Raw genomic sequence first — 17,814 nt, 5'->3', positions numbered from 1 at the left:
TTAATTTATATTATAAACATCAATTATAGACCTGTAAGTAGACTAAGGAAAGTAGCTTATTTTTCTCTCTCACCCTCTCAATTATATAAGATAAGGATCTTAAACAAAACTCAACATATATATTGGATTCACACTTCAACAAAGATTCCTGTGTCTAGTTCCTCTCACATCTAGTCTCCTGGCAAGTGGGGGCTTGGGAGCAAGGGCTGACGGAAGCAGGGAGTGGTCCTGGGCCACAGAGCACAAATCCACGGGAAGACAGAGGCCGACTTGGAGACGAGAAGCGAGGGCCCATCAGCGACCGCTGCTCTCCATGAGTGGAATCAAGGATAAGAGAAGCGAGGCAGGCTCTGCCACGCTCACCTTAGCAAGCTGTCAAAGAGCAAAGCCAGGATCCTCCCCAAAGTGTGGACAATGAAATAGGGTCAGTTAAAACTTTTAAACGGTTTGTTTTCCACCTAATTTGGTAGGGCCGATTTGTTCTCTACGAAGGATCAGATACAGTGAGAGTGATCGTGAGACGTTTTCTCTTCAGTCACTATTTGGCTTTAGAATAATGTGACTCACTTTATTTTCTAGCTGTGTGTACTGAGATCCAATAGCAAGGAAAATCATGGTATTTGTCCAAAGGAATGAAATAATTCCTCTCCGAGAGTCTTCTAAGATGCATATATTGATATATATTCTCCATCTCCTACTTGCGGGCAAACAGAGATGTTCCAGACACTTTTTGATTTAGTGCTGGCATAGGCTTGGCTCAGGAGACCCTGTCTGTGGACATACCACTGCTCTCAAACCTTTGTGAGCTCCTAAGTACCTCCTTTCCTAGTGTCTCGCACTGCGTTTACTCTCCCTGCCACATTATAGCGCACGGTTCACTTTTAACGAATTGATTGACTAGACATTTGCACCATTTTTGCATTTAAAAGACAAGGTGCATCAATTTAAACCCAAGTTCATTCAACAAGTGACTGTGCTAGCCTTTGAGACAGTAATGACAAAAAATAATACAAATTTGGCCTTGAGAACCTCACAATGTGGCACCACGAAGATGATCCACATAAGGAGTTTTCCAGACTAAAGGCATCTTTGACATGCTCAATGGAACTAAGCTTCCCTTAGTTTGCTGACGAAGGCTCAAGTGGGTGCTGTTATAGTTCATGTAAAGCCTTGTTTATGGCCGCAACAACAAATTCAGTTACCCTCAGGTTTGGCCAACACTGTTTCCCATGCCACATCTCTCCAAGCAAAGGAAACCTGGAAATGTAGGTTTAATGACTCATTCAGGAGATGACAAGACTCCCTAAATTTGTGGTCCCTTTATGTTTTACTCTAAGCTTATAGAAAACACTGAGACCAATTCGTTCTTCATATTTATCAACAGAATTTTATTTTTGCTTATCTTCATCCCCTAATTCAAGTATAAATTGTATATTCTCTCATCCAGGGTTTGACAGAGTCCAGCTTTGTTACTGTTTGGAAATAGTGTGCAAATTCCCTATTTATACTGATGTTTATGTCTTGGCAATAGAAGGAGATAGTAACTGGAGACATTTAGACTTATCTGTGTCAGATAGAATTTATTGAATCTTCGATATGTTTAATTATGATGACAATTTAAAACAACCTATAAACTGAAAGGAGTTGTTACTTTAAAAATATACCAATTGTAATTTTCTAAACATGATCTTATCTCCTAAAATAGCCACTCTCCAATTATAAATGATGGCAATAACGTGCCACAGGCAGCCTGCCTTATTCCTGCTAAGTACACTTTATCATTCATACGTACCTGTGAAACTGCCCTTCCATCTTTCTGTTTGGTACTACTGCTTCTCTCCTGATTTTGTTTTACATTTTACAGATCACTTACACATGTAAAGTCTTCTTTAAGTTAAAGTACATTTATTTATTTTTTGGTTGCAAGAGTTTACTTTTTGAGGGTCAAAATGCATCAATAGATGTATGCAAAGAGCACATCAAACTCTTTAGCAAATTTGATTTTAATTAATGCTTCTGTTTTGTGCATGTTACGTCTCCTGACTCTTATGCCAGTTTTTCCAAGCTTGGCCTTCACATGTTACTCTGTGTGTGTTTATCCTAGCAGCCTGCCCATTTCCAAGCTAATGAAAGAGCTGTCACAAATTGCTAGTGCCACCTATTAGTGGAAGCATAGAACTGCAAATCACGGTAATTCCTTTAAACAGTACCTTAGCAGTCATGAGGGGTAAAATCCAGCCCAAGACTCACACTGGTTCTAATTTGTGTTTACAGCTGCTGGTCTTTTTAAAACAAGCTTTCACTACATGAACTAAACTTAGTGTCATGAGTTTTGGAGATTTTACTTACAGCTTTGCGTTAATGGATCATTTTATCACCGGATTCTTTTCACGCAGGTTTGATAAGTGTACTGTCTTCATCAATTCATATGTAACTCTCTATGACATAATATCATGACTTTGTAAATGAATGTTGTTAGATAATGATCAATTAAAAATCTATTTAAATACTGGAAAAATTTTAAAACTCATGTATAAATTCTATTTAAAATTGTCCTGACTTTAGATTTTACAATTCTCTAAAAGATGTAAAGGTGTGTGTGATATATTGGTCTTGGGAACTGTGATAGGTAGCTATGCCCCTGGAATTTAAATGAGAAAATCAGGGTAAGAAGTTAAACCACACAACTTCTGACAGCTAACTTTCTTACGGTCTTGATAACTTTAGAAGTTTTAACTAAAGTTACACTTTATCTAAGTGTAAATAGATTATGTTCTGCAACCAACAGCTTAAATTTTATTTTGTTACCAGAAACATATGCAATCATATTAATCGAGTCTAATTAAATTCATTCTTAAATGATTCTTCAATTTCATTAATTCTTAAATATATAATTTAAATATAATTGAAAATCAGAACATGTATTTAAATTACATTGATCGATGTGTGATAACTAAAAATAAGAAAACAAAGAAAAATTAGCTATCTTAGGTCTACACCTCTATTAAGTTGCCTGAATATTCAGATTATTTCATATCACTGACAATACTGGACTCTTAGAAGAATTTTATACAAAGAGAAATAACAGCATTAAAAAGTTAGAATTGGAAAATTTTTCTTCTCAGTAATCAGGTTTCCTTAAGCTATTAAAGACTGACTATCATTATCAAAAGTTGGTGGGTTAGAAGTGTCCATGGGATGGTTTTGTGGTCTCAGTCATTTTCCTACTTGCTAAAGCCTACACTGATAAGTTGTTATTTCAAAAGCCAATCTGGCAGCTTCAAACAGAGAAGCCACAAACTGGAGACTTTCACTAGTTCTCATTTGATCTGACCAGCATTGAATAAGAAGATGTGAGACTGAGCATTTTGTTTTATTTCTTATGATTTTGCCTGGATATACTTGATGAGTAGATAAATAAAAAGTTCTAAATTTCAGTGTGCTTAAATTGAAGACTACAGAATCAAAACATGATTTTTAAAGTTAACAGAATTTGGAAGGAAAAGGCCATGCTAAGTAAGGATCAGCAAGTAGGAGACAGAAGCCAAATAAGCAGTGACTACTGGAGAAAAGGTATTGCAAAGAATTTATAACATCTTTGCCCTGTGAAAATATATATGTATTCCTCCTAACTTTCCTAGACACATTCCATTTTAGCTATGAGGAGATTTTCAGTGTAAGACAAATTCCATCTGATCCTATTATGTGAATACTTTAAATACTCATGAAAACTCTTCATGAGGCTCAAACTCTCATGCCCACTATAATACATATGTAATTTAAAATGACTGTCTTTTAAACGAATAGCAATATTACTTGTAAAGCATTCTATTGCAATTCACAATCTGTAGACTGCCAAAATTGTTTTCTCAATTATAAAATATTGAGATAAATTTTGTCCTTCACATATATTCATCTATTCACATACATACACACACACACACACACACACACACACACACATACATCTATGTATGAATATGTGAATATGTGCTTGTGCTTTGGAGGAACTAATGAAAATCTCCAAAAAGTCAAGAAGTTTAATTCATAAATAATTCTTCATACTAATTAAATTTTGAAGTCATCATAATGTATTGGGTAATGGCAAGTGAAAAAGCTTTTACAAACTTTACTTCATAATTTGTAATTAAATATTATCTTCTAGTATCAGAAAGATATGTTTGAGAATTTTGATTTAACTGATAATGTTATTCTTAAAATAATTAAACAACTTGATTCTGGGAAACAAAGCTTTACAAAATATGAAAAGAAAGCCTCTAAAATGTCTACCATTTATTTAAATGCTATTTACTAAGTCTTCCTGTGAATGTCAAGTTGAGGGCACTGATTTAATCTTTGGAGTCACATGATCACCATCGCATTCAGACTTGCATGTGTCTTTGATTCCTACCAAAACTGAAGCACAGAGTGTCCTGGAAAAGCTCATTACATTGAGTGATGGAACATTTGTCATTTGTTTAAAACCCCAAACCTAATTTATTTCCTTGTGATCTCCATAGGTTTTCCTGAAGTCTTCAATGTACCACACATTCCAAAGGAAGATTATATGATTATCTGGTACATCATGAGAAAAGTGAAATTTGACTAGTTTTGTAGGAGAAATAAACAGTTATGCACCAATTTTAAAAAGCAGCATTATAACATTTAGCGATGTTGCATGTATTTAAGGAAGGGGAAAGTATCTCTGAGTGACTGTTTCTTGAGGATAATTTGCATGTGACTGCTGAGATTTACAGAGTTCTCACATTTGCTTCCCCCACAAGGATTCTAAATCAGATTGGTTCAGAGAAAAGCCAGCATACCCCCATTTTTCTAATATTATCACTTATCCAGATGGTCCTGAAAAACAATTCCCTTTTCCTAGAAAGTAAAGAGTCACCTTGTTAGATATGTATGTACATCCTCTACAAAGGCTGCCTTCTTGTTCTTCCTTCTTTTCTTTCTCATTTAACGTATCAAATCTCCTTTATCTCCCACCAGGCAAGATGACAAGTAGAAAGTAAGCACAGTGATTGACTGAAACTTTGTCTTGGCAACCTGAGCAATGAGAGAGTTAATGGTGGATCTTTGAAAACAAGTGACCATGGGAAATTAGGGTTGGCAGGGATTTAACTCTTCATGAATCATGCTAGAATATTTTTAAGGGCAAAGCAGTGGATGTTTTAACCGTGTTTGACATCTAATTAAGGAGGGAAAAGAAGTAGCTAAAAAAAAAAACTCTATTATAGTTTAGAAGCAAAGTTCTGACAATTTGCTACCAGGCGTTTGCTTTGGCAAAACAAGTTTCTGTGTTGAGACAAAAAGGTAATGACAGACCAATAAAACGACAGAAGAAAAACTGCTTGGGCCATCCCTTTTACTCTTTCTGCTGTTATTCATTTCACAGTTTGTTTCACCAACTTGCCAAGCTCTAGGTGTATCAATAGAATTGTTATGTAGCTGTAGGGCAGTTTGTGATTTAAAGGGAAGCAGACTAATTCTAATGGATGCCATTGCTAAAAAGAGCTTATAAAGAAACAGTGTCAAATATATACATCTTGTCAATATACATAGCTTACTCCATTACGCAAGTTTAAAGCATGTGTATATAACAAAGGGCTATTCTAATTAAATGCTATCTTTTAATATAGAGAAAGCACTGGTGACTCTTCTATTAATGGAGAGCAATCCATTACCATGAAAATAAAATTTTAGCAAAATAAAGAAGCACAATTCTGGATTCCTACTGATTTTACAATGTATTAGCACTTAGACATGTGTACCAAAATATAGTAGATTTTTTAAATCTTCTTCATGTTTCAAACTTTTTCTAAAATTATAGCACATAGCTGTTCACATCTTCAGGAATTATACTTGTATATAAAACTTACTCATAAGGGACATAAACTTGTAGAAAGTGGACCATCAACCTAAGAATTATTGGCTAAAATATTCTCAAAGAGTAAAAAATAGAAAGCCAACACTGATGAAAACACAGATACCATAACGTTATATACCATGAAAATAATTTAAAGATAGTTACTATATAAAGGAATAATTAGGATTTAATGAAATATTTAGTGGATGCTATATGATTATTTTTTAAAAAATCTTGCATAAGTACAATTGCAGTTCTCTTTGCTAATATTTAAAATTCATTCCCATTTCAGGAACCAAAAAATTATACCAAAAATAAATACATTTCCAATTCAATGTATTTTATCTAAGTATTAAATCCAAATAAACACATTTAGTAGGTGTTCAGTTTTCTAATTCAAACTGTGAAAATTACATCTGTCTTTCCTATTTGTGGTCCTCATTCACACTAGAGTATTCAGGAAGAGGTGTTTCCCATCATGTGAAAATTAAATACGTTTTCTGGCATAAGAGCACTGTACAGTAGACAGACATCTCTACTACAGACAGATTCAATAATTTTATCTTACATTATAAGCTAAGAACGGAATATAACTGAAGCTCTCACTGCCCCACCCCCAATTCTAGAAATTTGAGAACCATAAGCAAGCAACACCTTAGGGAGTAAGACAACTTGAGTTAAAAACAATTTAATCTTCAACTCCATTTTCATAATACCTCATTTATATAAATACTCTTCCATTAAAAGTTGTATCTGTCATGTTAGAATCTACATTAGCATTATTTTATCCATCTATCTATAAAATCTATCTAAACAAATACATATAGAACAAACATTTTCTTTAAAATCCTCATGAAAAAAACAAGCATACACATTAAACTGTAACCAGATAAAGCACTAGCAACCATGTGATGAGGCTTTTTTTGTCTTTCTTAAATTTATACTTTAAAAAAAAAAAAAAAGTTCTCACAACTAGCTGTACAACTAGAAAGTAATACCTCTCCAGTTCTCACTGAAGTACATATGGAATCAAATAACATCGTATTTCAAAGGCATTAGCTTTACACCAATTAGCCAAATGCCCAGTCTTTTGTACAGTCATAACACACTGTGGAAAAACTAGTCTGTTCTCTCCAGTTTATATTCCCTTGGCAAACTGTGATCTACTGCTTATGTTAAGCATCTGATTGTCAGATTTGAACAAACTGAATATTCATGACGACAATTAACCATTTAGTGTCTAAAACTAAGAAAACACAATTTATCATAACAATTATTATAGGTGAGGCATTCACGGCTACAAAGAGACCATTTCTGCAACAGTGATTTTTAAAAATAGTTTAATAGAAGTCGAGTCAGAAAAATTACCAGAATATATGATCACATATAGCGATCAGCATTTCCCAGGCATTCAGCTCTTCTCTGCAAATGTGATTAAATGTTCTTTGTTTGCATTTAAATTGTCATATATCAAACAGGAGGCATGCTTTTATAAAAGAGTGTTTAAATCATCTCCAAAAGACACACACAATCGCATAGGTTTCCCAGGTTAAACTGAAGGTTTTATGGTGTAGGTTGGGAGGGAGTTCAAGGAATGAAAAGGCAGGGGGCAGGGGGCAGGGGGGCATTACAAAGCTAGCCAAATAAAAGGAAAAGACAAACTCACCTTTGTAGGATAATTTCAGCCTTGGCACATTGTTCTTCCCATTTTGATAGTTTGCTCTCGCTGTAAGTAACACTCCCCAGAAAAGACAGACAATCCTAGCGAACCAGCCCATGCTGCAGACACTGTGGGTCCTCTGCTGCTTCAGCCTTCCCTCCTGTATTGTGCGGCCGGAGAAGTTCAAACAATCTGGAAACTGGAGGTAACAGGTGATTTAGGTCAGTTTCATTCATAAATGTGGACAATCAAGACCTCTGGGCAACACTAACACCTCTTCTTCTGTAACAGTCACTGAAGCACAGAAACTTCAAACCCTCCAAAAAAAAAAAAAAATCGAGCCAGGCACCGGATAATGAGGCACAACTGTTGTGTGGAAAGAAAAAAAATTAACAAGGACTGCTGCAGTGGTGCTTAAGAAGCAGCCCCTTTTATCTAGGCTCTTCTGATAGCCGGCAGACTCTAATCCTGCTCCCTGCTTCATTCGGCTCCGGGGAAGCAGAATGAAAGGGAAACAGAGAAAGAAAGAGAGAGAGAGAGAGTGAGAGAGAGAGAGAGAGAGAGAGAGAGAGAGGAACCGTGAGCAGCGCGGACTTTTCCTGTACACATGTAGGGAGAGATGACACAAGATCCCACAGACAGGTTTTCCCAACACTCACTAGACTGGCTGACAATGGGAGAACAGGCGAGCTCAACCCACTCCCCTTCCCTCCTGTCACACAACACATGCAAAAAACATCTCGTAGAGATTAGAGCTGGGAGCAGAACCCTCCAGCGTGCCTGTGAAAGGCATGTAGCTATAAATTTACTTCCCAAGGCAAGCGTTGTTTTATAGCCATTTTTAGGTGCAATTTTGATGAAAAAAAAACTGAATTCTGCTACCTACATGATTTACAACTCATGCTCGTTATATAATTCTACTTGAACTTGTGTGTTGTGTGTATGTATATGCCTGTATACATACACGAATATGCATATACATTATGTCCTTTTCATCAATATAACTTTAACCACTGAAGGTTTTAAAGCCTTGTTGGAGATCACTCCCCTCCTCCCAACAAACCCCGGTGGATCTACCACCCCCTTCCCCCGCCCCACTGCAATTTCAGCGGAGAAATTCCTAGTAAAGCCCATTTCAACAATCGGTTCAAGACAAATATAGGTCCACTGAGAATTATAAATTACAACAGGGGATTCTCAAAAGGATACTCAGACTTTAAAAACATCTATGGTTTTCCAGCTTCTGGAATGCTCTGGCTAACATTTTTAATGCATCACATCTCATTAATTACAGCCACTTCCCTAGTTTTGGTTTAAAGGGCAGAGGAAGATGACAAAGTTCACAAAAGTCCCTGCTGAGTGTCAAGGACCAACATAAAGAGAATATCTCTGTGTCTTCATGAGCTGTGAAGGGTTGTTAAATTTTCTGTGGATACATATGCACGTATTCAGGCAGTCACACAAATACCATTAGTTCTTTCCTAAATAGGCAAGTTGTCTGAGGTGCTTAGATTTCCTTTTCTACTTTTCTTTCAATTTTTCTCAAAGCTAGTATACTTACAGAATTTTTTTTTGAAGAAAGGTGTATAAAGTCAACAGGACAGAACTTTCCCTTTTTCCCTCTAACTCTCTCTACTCTGTACCCTCTCCACACCCCACTTACAACACACACATTAGAAATACAGAGGAGAGAGCTCTATTTCAATAATACGGAAATTCCTCAGGTGAATGGAGAGGGTGAGTGTTACAATTAAAAACTTAAACACTTATTGAAAGTGGCTTGGTATTCTTATAAAAAATGATCTAAGCATCGTCACTACAGCTTTCATTACTTAATGTCTACAGACCAATAGAGAAAGAGCAACACTCTCTCTTTGTGTGTGTGTGTGTGTGTGTGTGTGTGTGTTTGTGTGTGTTTGAGTGTACGTGGAGGAGGAGGAAGAGAATGAAGAGGATTTAAAGGGGGAGAGTGGGGGAAGGGGAGGAGGAATTCTCTCTCTACTTCACTAGATTGACTCATCAAACAGACCGTATTGTATTTGTCAGTTTCCGCAAGCCTATTGATCAGTCAGTATTGTTAAGAAAATAAAATCCAAAAATAATGTTGGTTTTACTGATTCCCACACTTGTTATCCTGAGCACTTTTCACGCTCCAGGCAATGGATTAAGGCTGCAAATGACAAGAGGCTTGTCTGTCTTCCATGGATTACTCTCTATAGACATTCATTCTGCAGAGGAATTCATGTCATTCTGGGATTATTTAGAAGATTGGACTAATGAATTATCCCATTGAAATATCACATATGATTAGTTTAAATACTTTAAATAGTTGTGCCATTTTCATTAACATATATTTTTAATGTCTTAAAATGTTTATTTTTCTTTAGCTCTTGTTACCAAGAGGAGAGCAAGTTTATATTTGTCAAAATTAAAAAGGATAAGCAAATTTAGAAATATATCCATTTCTCTTGCATAATGTCTAATCCTGAAACACTCTGATGTCTTCCAGGAAAAATAAAAGGTTGTAGGTACAATTCAGATAAAAGAGGGTCAGAATTGACTCCATAGAGAGGAAAGACATTCAATCTGGATGTTGAACCACAAAATCAGGACAGAATTATTTCCTTTTTCTAAAATAAATAACTTAAAGTTGAAGCCTGGAATTTGGTAGCACAGACATCCCCATGTTTATACACACACAATTTTTTTTAAAAAAACCTTGATATATTTATTTACATTTGATATTTTTCTTACCATCCAAAATTTTTATCTTTTGGGTCTTTTCAAATATTTGAAAGGTTAGTGAATTCACATCTACATTTACTTATCTGTAGACCTCTTAAACTTAAAAAATGTGAGAATAGGAAATTCTGTAGGTAAGCGTAAGTGTTCTAGACTGATTCAATTATAAAATAAAAAAATGCAACCACATATAGATTTTTTAAAATTCTTGGTAAGAAAGGAAAAAAGAGGGAGGAAGGAAGGAAGGAAGAAACCACATGCTTGAAAAATACTTACCAAAGTATTTGGAATATTATATTTCTACTGTTCTATCAACAGAAATAGTATATTGACCTTTTAAAGTTGCATTTTATTTAAGGTACCAGTGACAAATCTTATTTTGTTTCTTCTTAAAGCAGCATCTCCATTTTCAATTATTTTGTAACCCACAATCTACATCATATGCTATAATTAACTCTACTTGCAACTGAGTTCCTAATATCTTCTTAAATTTCAAGTTTTCAGATGTGATTAAGTCCTACTGCAGAGTCAAATTTGAGCAGGTATTTAATACGATGGATGATCATGCTGTTGTATGCATTTCCGTCAAATAAATCAGCAGAATTTAATCTCACCCCACTCCATGTGGAGATGGATTACAATGACTTCCAAGCATAAAACTCTGAGAGGCAGTGTGCTTGATTTTCTAGGGAGACAACTCTCCCTACTTCACAACAGGTTGGTTAACTCTTGTTTTTCAGTAAAGACCCAGATGGTCATAGAAGATACATTTCCAATGGAGAACTGCTTTAACATGTATTTTTGATCTTTTCACGTACTGGATAAAACCAATGTGTATATTTTTGAATGTCCACTTTCTATACTTTGTTATTTATCATGAAACAAACTGGGATGGCAATAAACATTGCAATTTAAAAGCAGACGTTTTTCTAGTATGTGCGATCCCCAGGTTATAGATACCCTGAGACTTTCTGGGAGTGGCAGGTGAATGCTCTCGCTATATTTGTGCATTAAAGGACATAAGGAGAAATACAGTCTCAATGTATTTAAAAGATTTAGTGGATTAAAGGTACCTGATGCTATGGTGCACTTTATTAAACACACCTGACTCTCCCCGCAATCCCATTCCAGCCCCATTTTATTGTGGTCAGACACTTCCAAAGTGTGTGCCACCAACAGAAGCAGATGACCTCTTTAAGAGACATTATTGAGTTAACAATTTCAAAATGAGTTGGTTAACCAGTTCTCCTGAGAAACAACACCAAGAAGGAAACTAATACTAAAAACAAACACAAATTTCCATACCCTTCCCAAGGTGTTATTCAACTACGTCATGTTAAAAAAAAAAAACCTATATTACATCTGCTATGTCCTATCTTTTTTCCTTCAAGGGAATGCTTCATTAGTATATGAGGAAGACCTATGATCAACAGAATTACAGCAAATATCAGAGTAGAACATTTTCCCTTTCTCTGACATCTCATGATGGAGATGCATCTTTAATGAGGGTTTTTCTGGTACAGGGAATTTGAACCTTTTATTTTTTTCTAAAAAAGAATTGTGTGGGTGAAAACATGCTTTAGAAGATCAGAAGACATCCTATTAATTGGGAAAACTGAGTAGTTGAGTTATTATTCATTCTAGTCAAAAAAAATGATAGTTATTTAAGAACTACTGTGGTTGTCGCTGAGAACTGGGGGTGGCAGGTTAAAAGCAATGTTTAAGAAATTAAGTTAAACTTTTTATAATCTGACCCTTGTGAATGCTTTTAGTGTAAGCAACATGTGAAAGCATGAGTTGAGAGGAGGGACTGGTAAAAGGCAAAGGGAGTTCCATCTCTAGGGAGGCATTAACTCCTCCCTTCCCCTCCCGCCCACCATGAATAGAAATCTCAGTAAAATAAGCTAGTCCCTCCTCGGAACTGAATGTCTAACAGTTTGAAACAAATAGTTTTATGTTCTCTCTTGTGACATCAGTGTTCATGATATTTAAGGTAAATAGAGACTCAAGATAAACCACTCCTTGTTTTTCAAATGAATTAACATGAGAGATGTTAAATCAATGCAGAAGGAGTCCAGAAACTGGCCAGTCACATCATTTGTGGCTTTAGATTTTAAGAAAAACTTAAACAACTTAAGGGTATTGGAAATTACAGGGGAAGTTCTTTAGTGGTTATGTGAGGTGGTAGCTTCCCTTTTCCTTAAGAATTTGATTCGAAGGGTAAGCAGGTGAGTTTTATTAATTTGTGTGGGGAAGGAAAGAGAGTGACGAAATAGGGATGCATAAAATTTTGTTTTTGTTTAGTGTCTATGTAGCCAAAATTGGCTAAAATCCAGTTATAGGAACAAGATTCATCATTTCCACAGTCTCTTTTCTTTTGACATCCTGAATCCATCATATTTGCCCACATTTCTAAATGTTTTAAACATGAGATACTTCCTTTTCCATCTACTTAAGGGGAATGCAATCACGACAGCTTCTTTATTAGATTACCTGATAAATGAATGCAGTCTTCCTGAATATTAATATATTGAAATAATAAAACATTGAAGATGTCAAAATACCTGTTTGGGTTTTGTTGTTGTTTTGTTTTGTTTTGTTTTTAAGTGAGAGTGTCTCCACCTCAACTCAGATGAAACAAGAAAGTTTTCAAGTGAGACAAAAATCCCATTGTTAATACTGATCAGTACAGGCTAGGCAGTGAGGAGGAAAAAATGAGGCGTCCGTGGAATACAAATGAAATGAGCAGGTTGGCTGTTGAGTGTTTCAGGATATGAAGTTATTAGTTATTTACTTTCAGTAAAGCTATCGCACACACCTTCTCACTGAATAAATAAATAAGCAGATCTATACTAAACAAACAAAGTGAAGAAATGAGGCACTATCAGTTAAAGGATTACTTTACGTCTGACTCAGGCAAAACAGAAGCATATAGTTTCCCTTTGTTACCACTGAAAAGAATGCTGCATCTCAGATGCAAGTTTACTAAAATCTCTGTGTTCTAAGCAGCAGCCTTTTTTCTTTTCTTCTCGTTTCTTTTTTTTTAAACAAATGTTTTTAAAGAATTTGAAACTGATAACGATAGGGAACAGAAATGCTGCAGGCTAGAATTAAAGCTCCTTGAAAGGGTTTATTATAATGGCAAAATCAACTGTTAGGCGGATGGTGACTCAAAAACTCCACTACATTCTGCTTTTCATGGGCACAGATTTCTCCAAGTTGCAAGAGTTCGGAAGGAAAGACTTTATTTTCTTCCCTGTTCTTTATTGTCTCCAGTGTTAAATATCATTTGGTTAGTCTAGGCACCCCCATGTTTTTCTGTTTGTGGTGTTAGAATTGTATGCAAGGTTCCATCTCACTGCCTTGCGTACAGGAGCAGCTGTCACCTTACAGGAGAGATTAGGAAATGCCCTGTTTATTAGTTAACAGTTATTATTTACATGTGATTTATGAAGAAAATTCAAGTCTTCCCCATTTTTCCTCAGGGCATATCCAAAGAATAAATCTCTTTGAAAATCAGTCAACATAAATTCATTTTCTCATGCCTATAGAAGAAATAGAAGAAAATAACATTCAATATGTCCAGCCTTGAATATTCTTAGATCCAAACTGTAAATGGTTTGACTTGAAGACTTAAGTAGCAATGTGGTTAGTCTCTTCGTTGTTTTTTCAAAGTTGACATATAACTTTGGTAACTCAAAGCATTTGAAAGGCCCCCAGGTATCTAACAGACAGAATCTTATAAAACACCCTTTGAGGCATAAAAATAATTAATGTCCACTATAACAAATCATGTTCTCACACAGTTTTTAACTCTATTATTTCAAAGTTTAGCAATTAACTGTAATAATGTATTGATGATACATAGGAAAAAGCCCACCAGTTAATTTTTTGAACTTCAAATTTTAAGCGAGTGTATTCCTCATTGTGGAACTTTGAAGAAATAAACATTTGATTTTTTGATGGAATCGGATAGTTTGGTGGTCTTGTTTTGACATATTAAATAATTACTGCAGATTTAATAATGCTGTGAAACCCATTTCAATTCTGTTAAACCAAAATAAAAACAATTAGAGAAAGAACTATATTTGAGTGAATCAAGCTAAATGTGGTCATCTATTTTGGGGGCCGTCAACATGAGTTTGTAGGTGTTGGCCACTGTGTATAGCCCAACATGCCTAATATGGTTCCAGAGATGCAATTTTAGATATGCATACACTTTCTTTATTCTCAAATCCAGTCAGCTTTGAAAGCATTTTACTTACCCTATTTCTCGCATTGCTTCTTTTATATTTACCCATTTATTCAACAAGATTTTGAGAATTGCCTAGGTGTCAATCCTTGTGACTTGTAAAACAAATTATAAGTTTTTTTGAGAATTAGTGACGTATATTCCTGATAACCAATGCCAATGTACCTTTTTCTTAAATTTTCTACCACAACATAAAAAGCACCTACAAAGCTTTCTGTATCTATTTTGACCTAGAGAGATGGATGTATTTATTTATTTATTAATTTATATCTCTACTGCTATTTTTTTCCATCAAATCCTGTATCTGTTTTCATTCCTGCTGGTAATATCTTCTCTGCTATTGTGGAAGACCTTCCCTGATGACAGATTGTCTACATATTTTGTTGGATTACTCATGATTATAGGCTATTGTATTTCCCTAAAGCTAATCTTTCTATATCAAGATTTTGCATTAGGGACTCCGGATATGAGGTTGCTTAAAAACAGAAAGAATTGCACAATTATTCACCATGTTTTGTGAGTGTTCTGGGAGCTCTCTTCCCCACGACTCTATGGTGCTAGGTGTATGTAACTATTTTAGCTCTCATTACTTTATATTATAATAAGTTTCCTCAATAGACCCTAATCTCAAAGAGAACAGAAACTTTTTCTCATTATTTTATTTTCAGTGCTCAGCATAACCTCTGGCACAGGGTAAAGTTTAACTTATTACTTAATGAATTAATTAATTAATTAAAGAGTCAGGGGAAATATATGTTAGATAGCCCCTGAAGTCTCACAATTTTAATAAATAGTTTGGTAGATATGATTTCTCTGCAGATAAAATTATACTAGTTTTTCATTCTCTTATATTAAACATGTATCGACAGAGTTCTAATTTGTTCATTTAAAATACTGCTAAAGTAACCATATTATAGTCCATAAGATAATATATGTTTGGTCTCTTCTTTAAAGCATGGGAAATTTTATTGTTTGGTTATTATTATTTTTTATTCAATTATGTATTTCTTTTCCGATTAAAGACCTCTCTTCAGATTTCCCATAACCTGCAAACTATTATAGTATGTTGCTAATACAGACATTAATCAAAATGAGCATTCTACAGTGTTTTCAAATGGCAATAAGTTCTCATTTTTATATTTTAAAAATTGAATGGTGCTTATAAAACTTCCAGGAAGAAAGCTACCACAATTGTGAAAATGTGAATATTATAGGAGATAGGACACTTGGGCCTAAATTACAAGATCACAATTTGTAGCAATATAATTGAAATTGTAGTTTCTTTGGCTAGAAATGAAATTGGTCATCCCCCTATTTCCCAACAGTTGTTAGGATCAGATCACTTATCATATCTGACGTTGTGCAATACAAGGATGTCCTGGGAGGCAGTGTTCCTAGGCAGAGTCTCCACCTCCACACAGCATGGAGTAAGACTCGGCAGTCCCAGAGTTTGATCAAATCTGTGGTATCAGAATTGAATATGGGGCACCAGGGTATCATGGAGCTATTGCTGAGAAAAAAACCCAGTGATTCTAAAATGCCCTCTTGGAGACAGAACAGACAACCCTTTGAGAATCACTGCAAATGTCAGATGAAAAAGAAGGAAGGAGAACATAGGCTGCCCGTACTTTTGTATGTTGAAAAGTTGTCCTTTAAGTGTTACATGTTAGACTTTTAAATGCCCCAAATTTACACATCCAGTGCAGCAGGTCTGGCCACGAAGAATGAGATACTCAAATTCAAATATGAAGAGCAGAGAAGGCAGCGGCAAGCAGAGAAATCCTGCTTTCAATGAACAAGCATGAGGATGCCTTCGCTCATCAGCCCTGCAACTGCAGGCAGCTGCAAATTGAAGGAGAGCACTTCACCTCTTAACAAATGGCTGCTGACTCACTTGGCCAGATGTGGATTTGAGATCCTCCACCTTTCACAGCTTACACAGTATAGAAAGAACTGAATCTTTTACGGTAAATCAAGCCTTAACTTAGTAGAGGACCCATTACTAGCACTAAATCCTCAACATGCAAGTGGTTTTTAATAACCTAAGTTGCAAGCGTCGTCAATCAGTATTTACGTTTCAGAGCAAATTATTTTCCCAGAGAAGTGTCATACTTAACTTTAGGAAGCAGAGAACTTTAGGTCAACAGGTGAAACACCTGTACAACTATTATGGGAATATCTCCTGCTACTATTTATATTCCAAGTCATTCCAGGTCAGCAGCACTCTTTAGTATTTTAACTGTCCAAGTCCTGTTTCATGCTGTTTTCAGAACACGAGGGAATCTTGATTGGCTGGTAAATAAGTTAATTTTCCATTCTAGTGGAATGTTTTACTATAATAGTTTCAACAGGAACATTTTCCCTTTACCTTCTCTGTTAAAACACACCCGCAAAAACAGGACAACGATTAATATTCAGCTATCTCTGAACAGTTTCTCAACTCTACAAATGGATACCCACAAACTATCTTTTAGATTCACCAAACTGTTATGGATATGCTAAATTACAAAAGAAGTCCATTTTCATATTTATTTTTCATTATAACTGCCAGAAGTTAAAACATTACATAGTATGAAAATACAATTGCCACAACCTAAGTAGAATTACATTTCTGTTTCTGCGTAAGTATCAATCCACGGCAAAACTTTCTAGATTTATTGGCCATAAGTAGTGGGATATGTTAAGCAGATTTTAAAGAAGGACTCGAATTTTATAAACCTATATGGAATTTTAAAAATCTGTCCAGTTGTACTCCCTCAAAAAAATGCTGTGTCTCAAATGTATTTTACAGCATTTTCAAATGTGTATTCAATAAATGTAGAAAGCCGCTTAGACTCCCACTAAATTGAGTCTATCAGAAAGTGGTTCAAATGTCACTAATTGTTTTATAGTAATAATCATATTGTAGCTTTAAACAAACTGAAGCTTTAGTCTGTTTTAAGACTGGAGTGCCAGGATGAAAATAAAGACCCTTCTGCTGAAATAGAGACTATTGAGTTACATTTAACAAGATGCAGGATGTGGCACTTCAGCTATCTTAACAGTGGCAGGCTGTTTGCCACCCCAGCAGCTAGATCATGTTTCCTTTGCCTCTTACAACTGCAGAATAATTTCATAAAAATTACCTGATTGACACTGTAGCCTTCCTCCAATTCGGATTTATTTAAATGTTAACATTTCCACAATACATTTATATTTTAAAAAGTATTAGAAAAGAAAGAGAAATAAACCAGCAGTTTTACTTGGGTGAATTTCATTATGCAAAATAAGATGACTTTAAAG

At 35.2% G+C, this 17,814-nt stretch overlaps 1 protein-coding gene across 3 annotated transcripts in view; it reads right to left on the bottom strand.

Moving 5' to 3' along the window:
* The window catches only part of SEMA3A (semaphorin 3A), a 443,880-nt gene that overhangs the window by 202,386 nt on the left and 223,680 nt on the right, over positions 1-17,814 (bottom strand). For all 3 annotated transcript variants that reach the window (XM_045510443.2, XM_045510442.2, XM_074367557.1), the window contains one exon: positions 7,545-7,737. In XM_045510443.2, coding sequence (XP_045366399.1) covers positions 7,545-7,656 — 112 coding nt within the window. In that variant the 5' untranslated portion in view covers positions 7,657-7,737. The remainder of the gene's footprint in view (positions 1-7,544; positions 7,738-17,814) is intronic.

Source organism: Camelus bactrianus, chromosome 7, assembly GCF_048773025.1.
Source record: "Camelus bactrianus isolate YW-2024 breed Bactrian camel chromosome 7, ASM4877302v1, whole genome shotgun sequence".
NCBI classification, from domain to species: Eukaryota; Metazoa; Chordata; class Mammalia; order Artiodactyla; family Camelidae; genus Camelus; species Camelus bactrianus.
Note: the sequence above shows the minus strand (reverse complement) of the source record. Positions and strands in the feature narration are given on the sequence as shown.